The 9577-nt window shown below is 35.7% G+C and overlaps 1 protein-coding gene across 3 annotated transcripts in view; it reads left to right on the top strand.

Moving 5' to 3' along the window:
* Nucleotides 1–9577, top strand: part of grm7 (glutamate metabotropic receptor 7) — a 367182-nt gene that overhangs the window by 342167 nt on the left and 15438 nt on the right. For 2 of the 3 annotated variants that reach the window (XM_087302215.1, XM_087302216.1), the window contains exon 9: nt 8853–9099. In XM_087302215.1, the coding sequence (XP_087158341.1) occupies nt 8853–9099 (247 nt within the window). 3 annotated transcript variants of the gene reach the window in all.

Genomic DNA, 9577 nt, shown 5'->3' with positions numbered 1-9577 from the left:
GAATTTTTGTCTATGGAACTGGATATGTTGTCCTTATCAGACCAATTCTCTATTAATGTGCGTGAAAAACTCAGTAGAGCTTTTGATCATGACTAGAGGTGTGAACCTACACTGGTCTCATGGTTCAATTGCGATTATCATGCCTTCGATTCAGTTCAATTCGATATCTCGGTGCATCACGGTGCACTGATAAACATTTATATATTTTTTCGCTCTGAATTGCAAAGAAAGAGGGGCTTCTGCTGTAAGTGTCAGTGAAAGACTGTCCAGAAAACACACACGCAATTTCACGCAGTGAAATTGTGCACAGTTTCTGCGTTTTTAAATAGTTGGAGTGTTGTAAATACCCAAGCTCGCCTCCCTCGCCATAGTGAGCTACGGCGACATAACGCATATGACATAAATGACGTCAGAACACAACAACCGGTTATGATTATTACTTAACCGAAAACGAATTGTCCGCGTCTTTATCATGGTGCACCAAAGAAACAATTCATTTTGACACCCCTAGTCATGACCAAAAGGACAAGAGCTGTTGCTCCTCCAAATCAAGAAAAGTCAGCTGAGGTGACTCGGGCATCTGTTTCTGAGGTGTTCCAGGCATGTTCCACCGGGAGGTGACCTCATGGAAGACCCAGGACGCCCTGGAAAGACTATGTCGTTTGGCTGGCCTCTGAAGGCCTCGGCATGCCCCTGGAGGAGCGGGAGGAAGTGTCTGGGGAGAGGGAGGTCTGGGGTTCTCTCCTAAGACTGCTGCCCCCACAACCCGGCCACGGAAACGCAATTGAAAATGAACGAACAAAACTAGATGAGTAATATCTGAAATACTCACCAGGCCTTCAAACACCAAGAGTCGTTCGATGATCAAAGTCACTTTAATCACCTCTATTTCCTCTTCTGAATCTTGGTTTGACCAGTTGTGTAGCTATAATAAACCCATTGTCCTGTAGTGACAAGGATATCTCAATAAATGTTCTCATTCTTCCACATATCTTGTAGGCAGCTAGCTCTCTGTAGCTCTCACATGGGATAGGAGACCACATCTAAATGGGAGACCACATGAGAAAGTTAGGTTGCTGGTGGAAGTTGTGCTAGTGAGACCAGCAGTCGGGTGCCCAACCTGCGGTCTGTGTGGGTCCTAACAACCCAGTACTGTGGTCGTTAAAAATCCCGGCAACCCCATCAACCTGGCCAAGTCTGCCCACTGGCCTCTGTCCATCAATCCCAATCCCAATATCATAATTGGCTTCATCAATCTGTCTCTTCTCCACCAATCAGCTGGTGTGTGGTGTGCGATTTGGTGCAATATGGCTGCAGTTGCCTCATCGAGGTGGATGCTGCACACTGATGGTGGATGAGGAGATTCCCCTTAATGTGTAAAGCTATTATTGTGTTCAGAAAAGCGCTATTTAAATGATAGGAATTATTATTATTATTATTATTACATACAGGCAAATAAGTCTGTACACTCCTGTGGCGTCATATCATCATACAATCCAGCCTTACTTCGATCGATAGTCTTGATATTTTAGCCCACTTGTCCTTCATTCCTATTTCAATCTGTGATTTGCATTTCTCTCTCAGCCTCATATATCAGACTGTTTATTTCTGAGCTGCTCCAGTTCTGGCTGATCCATTATTAACCTCAATCACATCCATAAAACTCTCCCTCTTCGCCGTATCATCGTTCACATCCAGACGCCTCAGATGAGAGCGAGTGTTAAGACTCAATGCTCAGTAATTAACGCTGATCAGCACTAAGCTGCAGCCAGAGGAGTGTGCGTGTATGTGTGTGGATTTGTTATGCAAGGAAGCCCATTCAACAAATGACCATCCATCTAGCATACTGAATGAGGTACGCCTTGCTAGTAGCAGGTTGAATCCCCTTTTGCCTACATTATTGACTTTTATATTTATGACATTGATTCAACAAGAGGCTTTGCTTCACGCTGACATAATGTTATCACAGGGTTGCTGCAGATTTGTCGCAAATCACATCCGTGATGTGAATCTCTCATTTCAGCACATCCCAGAGGTGCTCTATTGGATTGAGATGATTTGAGCTTTGTGACATGGTGTGTTATCTCGCTGGAAGTCGCCATCATGGGCACGCTGTGGTCATAAAGGCTTGGGAATGGTCAAGCAACAAAACCAATTCACCAGTTTCAAATCCGTTCAACCAATCTACGGGTCTGGCTGGAGCACTTTTAGCTTAGCTTAGCATAAGGCAGTGAATCAGATTAGATCATTAATATCTTGCTCAAAAAATGATCAAAGAGATTCAATTAGTTTTTTTTTTATATATATACATTGGAGCTGTAGTTGTATTTTGCACTACTAAGTGTAACAGAGTCCAAATGCAGTTTGTTAACTCTGAGTCAGGCAGGCAATGGTCATAACAGGAGCAAACAGAAGCATGGGGTAATTCAAAAATGTAGATGTGTAAACAAGCAAAATGGTCGATAAAGGCGGCAAAAACATAAACAATAAACAAGGGAAGGGTTGGAATATATATATATATATATGAGCAATTCCGTGCAAATGTCAACCTTGCCATGAAAAAAAAAAAGTTTTTACCAAAAAACGGAAACCATTTCTGGGTTTTTTGTGTAAGCAAGTATATTACAGTACTTTAAAAATACTCAAAAATGCATCTGTCAGTGTTTTCAAACTATTCTATTTGATTTACCAAAGTCACACAAATGGTAATTTCACATGCGTCACATCCATAACAAAGAGATGTCACATCCATAACGACACTTTTTCCTCAGAAATGTGAAAATATTAAATAAAATAAAACCAATCATTTTTGTTTTTTGAGAGCCGACTCTAATCCTTTTGATTAGCATTATTTCTTTTGGGTTGTGCAGTTTAATTCACATAATTTCTACAAAGTGTGTTGTATACTGTAAACTTGCAGACTTTTTTCGTCACATCCATAACGCATGCTTATTTTCCTCATTTAAAGTACAAAACACGTTTACAGATTTTTTTTCTGCTCCCATAACTCTGTGGCTAGTTGCTCCAGAAAATATAATCAAATTTTTCAATATAATGTTAACATATACTTTCTCTGTCAATTTATGTGTTGAGTTTTTACTGCAAATGTCACATCCATAACGCTGGAATTGCTCATATATATATATATATATATATATATATATATATATATATATATATACATACAGTTAAAGTTAAAATTATTAGCCCCCCTGAATTATTAGCGTCCCTGTTTATTTTTTTCCCCAATTTCTGTTTAATGGAGGAAAGATTGTTTCAGCAAATTTCTAAGCATAATAGTTTTAAAAATCTATTTCTAATAACTGATTTTTTTTATCTTTGCCATGATGACAGTAAATAATATTTTACTTGATATTTTTCAAGACGCTTCTATACAGCTTAAAGTTACATATAAAGGCTTAACTAGGTTAATAAGTTGAACTAGGCAGGTTAGGGTAATTAGGGAAGTTATTGTATAACGATGGTTTGTTCTGTAGACTATCGAAAAAAAATTAGCTTAAAGAGGCTAATAATTTTGTTCCAAAAATAGTTTTTAAAAAAATCAAAACTGCTTTTATTCTAGCCGAAATAAAACAAATAAGACTTTTTCTAGAAGAAGAAATATTATCAGACATACTTTGAAAATTTCCTTGCTCTGTCAAACATTATTTGGGAAATATTTAAAAAAGAAAAAAATCTAAAGGGGGCTAATAATTCTGTATATATAAAGAATAAACTGTTAAGAATAAAATTAAATAATAACGAAGACAAGATAAAATGTCAGGTAATATGGCTTTATACAAAAATAAATAAATAAAGAATAAAAATCAGCCCACGGGACGTACAAGTGCTCCAATCTAGAGAGAAACCCTCTAATTAACATCAAGCGCAGTTTTTGTATCACACAGCATTTATCTGTTATTTTATCTAAAATCAATCAGACCACAGAGAAAGACAATTTCAAAACAACAAAAAGACTTTCATGCGTCTATTTTTAGCTTGTTGTGGGAGCAACGATCACAGCTCGGAACATAACTCAATTCCCACAGGCTCTTGAATCACACAACCTTAAAAAATTCAGGAGGAGAAAGCGCGAAAACCTCTAGGGGTGTTAAATTAATTTGCCCATCCAAAGTGCAAATGCAGTGAAGTGACACATGTGCCTTTCTGTGACCGGGATTGACACCTAAGTCTTCAGCTTTTACATTGGTCAGTGAGATGGGTGATGCTGACCCTGTAAAGATGTAAGAAATCAAATATGGTTGACTAGATAAAAACCATATTCACCTGCTACGACATGTCTAAAGCGTGAGTGATGTCAAAAAAATCACTCACTTTTGTGAGTGATGTGAGAGTGAGTGATGTCAAAAAACAATTGTGATAAAAGGTGTTTCTTTTACATTAAATTGACACCCAGAAAGAAATTTCACAACTCCCCAATAGTTAAACAATTGAGTTTTACCATTTTTGAATCCATCAAGCCGATCTTCAGGTATGGCAAGAGTATTTTAGGTTTGCACAAATCATTGAATCAGATTAGACCATTGGCATCTCATTCAAAAAAAAAAAAAATGACCAAAGAGATTTAAAGCTCGACTCTTCTGTAGTTACATTGTGCACTCCTGAGACTGACAGAAAATGAAAAGTTGCTATTTTATCCACTTGTTAAGTGTGACGTCAAGCGAAGCGGCTTCCGGTTCCAAGCGCTCTATTCAACTGAATGGGGAGACTCATGAAATGGTAATAATAAACGTTTACAAAGCGATTTAAGGCTTTCGAAAATCACGATCGCAGTATATATGTCCATGCCTAATATCCGATGACCAGAAAGTGATTAATTTTTGTATATAAATTGTTACATTTTTGGTTTTTGTTATGCAGCAAGCCCAGAGATTGTTGTGTACACTATGATTTATAATATAAATATTAACTTTAATGTGTGATAGGAATAAAACGCGATCATAAACGAATGATTTCTCCACTCAAATCAATGATGGCTTGGACCTGGAAACAGTATTACATACGTCACAAACACGTCATCACTTAACAAGCAGATAGGCTGACATGGCTAGGAACTGTAGGCCTTTTTCTTAAAACGTAAAATTACCCATTATGCTTTGCATGTATGCACAAGGAGAATGCTAAGAACTTCCGGTCAGCAGCTAATGCGTGTAAACAGTCACTGAAAAGGTTTTTCTCGTATTTCTAATGCGCTTGAACCACATCTGACAGATTATAATGGCTTTAAAAGACACATATCTAAGTTGTGTGTACCAAAAATGCTCTGTAATCTATTAAAAACACAATTGAATCCCATTTTCGGAGCGCAAATTGCCTATTGTAAATGCTGTAAACTGAAGTTATAACCACAATGCATATATATATATATATATATATATATATATATATATATATATATATATATATATATATATATATATATATATATATATATATATATATATATTGACATTTTTGAGCTAGATGCTAACGGTCTAATATGATTCAATGATTTATGCTAAACTAAGCTAAAAGTGCTCCTGCCAGACATATAATTACAAAAACTCACCAGTACTATTTCTGTTACTGTATGGATTTAATTCTCTCTCTTCTCGCATTTTAGCTTAGCTTAGCATAAAGAAAACACTGACAGACAAAGAAAAGTTGCTATTTTATTGGCTGAAATAACTAGGAACTCATTCATTCATTTTCATGTCGACTTAGTCCCTTTATTTATCAGGGATCACCACAGCGGAATGAACCTCCAACTTATCTACCGAATGTTTTACGCAGCGGATGCCCTTCTGATAGCTAAGCACTATACAGTACTCTCAATATTATGGAGCACCTAAAAATAGTCCCCATCACTTGCATTACTAGTTCGAATTTGTGTAATGTCATTGTGCCTGTTGGAGGCATGATACGGCAGTGAAGTTCCCTGATTGATATGCCAAAATAGGTCCTGAGCGTATAGTCATAATGACCTAGAACAGTGGTTCTCAAAGTGGGGGTCGGGACCCCCCGAGGGGTCGCGGGGCAATGAAGGGGGGGGTCGCCTGGTGAGTTCCAAAAATCTATTTATTTTTTTTAAACCATAAGAATGAACATATTTTATCCATAACTATACTGAAAATAAAAATAGTCGTTTATAGTTACTATATACTATATAGTTACTATAGTAGCTTATAGTTACTAGTTCTATTGGATTGCGACCCCTGGGGTAATTACATTATATTAAAGGAAGCAATAGCGTCAGATGCATTTTGATTTTATAACATCAGGTTATACTTTCTGGTACATTTTAAGCACTGACACAAATTTAATTGGTGTGTCTGCGTCATTGCATGCAAGGTTTCTGAATTTATAACCACGTCAGAGGATATTGGGGGTCGCGAGTCACTGGCATTGTTATTTTGGGGGTCGCGGGCTGAAAAGTTTGGGAACCCCTGACCTAGAAAATAGCAACCTATTTCTGTTACTTTATGAATTTAATGTTCTGTATATTATTCTCTCCATGTATGGCAAGAGCATTTTAGCTTAGCTTAGCATAAATCATTGACTTGAATTAGACCATTAGCATCCTGCTCAAAAATTAGCTATTTGATCATTTTCTTATGTGAAGCTCGACTCCTCTGTAGTTGCCATTTTGCCAAGTTGCCATTTTATAGGCTGAAATGACTAGGAACTATACTCTGCAGCACCTAAAAAATAGTCCCCATCACTTAGACCTACACTTGCATTACATTATTAGATTCTGTGAAATATCATTGTGCCTATTGGAGCCATGATAGGGCAGCAAAGTTCCCTGATTATTACACCAGAATGAGGTTTATATTCATTCATGAATTTTCGTCGACTGTTTGGATGTTTTTCTAAATGATTTTCTTAATTCATTCCCCTTATGTTTCATCAATAGCAGCCATTTTCTTCATTGAAAACGCAGCCATGACCCTCGTAACAGGCTTTGAACTCGCAGTACATTAAAGATTAAACACATTGAGGATATTGGTAATTACATACTTGCCAGATTGCCGTTAACAGCCACACGAAATGAATATTTGCCGTAGCACTAATGTGATGTGGCCACGGTATGAAAGCCTTCATTATAATACCCCGACAAGCTCGTTTTTTTTAATTCTTTTTTTCTCATTCAAGAAAAGTAGAAGGCAATGACAGCTGCCGGAGTTTTTACAGACGATTATCATCCATTTGGCTTTGAATTCTCCCAGCAGGACGTCAACATTGAACTGACCTGTTCACTTTCACTTTATCCTTTATTTTGTCTTGAATCTTGTACTGGGCTCCTCATAAATATCTAATGGACTCCATAATTTATGATCTGCCAACATTACACCTTTATATCTCTGCCTTTTGATGGCCACTTTTTATGCCTCTTCGGAGAACTGCTGTCTTTATGCTGTTTATTTCTACCTGAAACGTGAATCAATGAGTCTTTCTTTCTTTCCTTCCTTCCATCTCTCCATCCATCCATCCTTATTTTCCTGCTTGAATCCATCCTTTCTTCTTTCTTTTCTTTCATTCCATCCATCCATCCTTCCTTAATTTCTCTCTTCCTTCCTTCCATCCATCCATCCATCCATCCATCCTTTCTTCTTTCTTTCCTTCATTCCATCTCTCCATCCATCCATCCTTATTTTCCTGCTTGAATCCATCCTTCCTTCTTTCTTTTCTTTCATTCCATCCATCCATCCTTCCTTAATTTCTCTCTTCCTTCCTTCCTTCCTTCCTTCCATCCATCCATCCTTTCTTCCTTTCCTTTATTCCATCCATCCATCCTTTTTATTTTCTTCTTCCTACCTTCCTTCTATCCATCCATCCATCCATCCATCCTTCTTTCTTTCCTTCATTCTATCCATCCATCCTTCTTTCTTTCTTTCTTTCTTTCTTTCTTTCTTTCTTTCTTGTTATTTGGTCGACCTTCAATTTAGTTCTATTTCTTTCCTTTCTCCCTTCCATCGATCTTTCCTGCCTTCAATCCATTCATCCTCCCGTTCTTTCTTACTTCCATCCAACAATCCATCTTTCCATCCATCCGTCTGTCTTCTTTCTTTCTTTCTTTCTTTCTTTCTTTCTTTCTTTCTTTCTTTCTTTCTTTCTTTCTTTCTTTCTTTCTTTCTTTCTTTCTTTCTTTCTTTCTTTCTTTCTTTCTTTCTTTCTTTCTTTGACGTTGATGTTATTTGGTTGATCTACAATTTAGTCCAAATTATAAAAAAAGTGATTTGCATTATTTTTATTTATTTATTTATTTATTTATTTATTTATTTATTTATTTATTTATTTATTTATTTATTTATTTATTTATTTATTTATTATTGTTATTATTATTATTATTATTATTATTATTATTATTATTATTATTATTATTATTATTATTATTATTGGGCAGCACAGTGGCTCAGTACAATAAATACAATACAATAAATAATTGTATTTAATGGATTTATATATGAGTCCATAAAGTTGTTGAATCATTAATGTTGTTGAATTCATCAGGTAATGCATAAATGTAAAAAATGCTGCTATTATTAAATTGTAAATGCTATTTATTTGTTTAATAACGATTGATTGAATCCTCTTAATTGATTGATTGATTGATTGACTGACTGATTGATTTATTGATTGATTGATTGATTGATTGATTGATTGATTGATTGATTGATTGATTGATTGATTGATTGATTGATTGATTTTTCTCCAAAAGTAAATTGTAATTTTCAGGTGTACTGTTTGGTCTGTTTTGGCATCATATCTTTTTTTCAGGTCTTTGATGACTCTTTTTGTGAATGCTCTTGCCCAGAATAATGTCGTTCTCCATTGTTGTTCTTCTGCAGCTCTACATCCAGACGACGACGTTGACAATCTCTATGAATCTGAGTGCGTCTGTGGCTCTCGGGATGCTCTACATGCCCAAGGTGTACGTCATCATCTTCCACCCAGAGCTCAACGTGCAGAAACGCAAGCGCAGCTTCAAGGCGGTGGTGACGGCGGCCACCATGTCCTCCCGGCTGTCCCATAAACCCAGCGACCGGCCCAACGGAGAGGCCAAGACCGAGCTCTGCGAAAATCTGGATCCCAACAGTGAGTGTGTTTATAAAGAAAACTTAATAATTAAAAAGTGGATGATGGGATATTTGATAATGAGCATCTGCTCGTGATGAGTTCAATATGACTGAATAATGAATTTGGAGACTGACGTGTCTAGAAAATAAAAGTTTAAACTAATTGCTTTTGTGTTTTTATTTATTTATTTACTTTCCTCGGTTCATTTTATTTTTTATAGAATCAAAATATAATATTTTTATAGAATAAAAAAAGCTTGTCTCTTTATTTATTTATTTATTTATTTATTTATTTATTTACCCCTGTTTGTTTTAATGAGTTATTAAAATTGTATGTCTCATTTATTTATTTATTTATTTATTTATTTATTTATTTATTTATCAATTTATTTATTTATTTATTTATCAATTTATTTATTATATCTTGTTTTCATATTTATTTATTTATTTATTTATTTATTTATTATTTATCAATTTATGTATTATTTCTTGTTTTC

The sequence above is a fragment of the Danio rerio genome, chromosome 22 (genome assembly GCF_052040795.2).
Source record: "Danio rerio strain M-AB ecotype USA chromosome 22, GRCz13ab, whole genome shotgun sequence".
NCBI lineage: Eukaryota > Metazoa > Chordata > Actinopteri > Cypriniformes > Danionidae > Danio > Danio rerio.
This window is presented reverse-complemented; position numbering and strand designations above follow the sequence as displayed.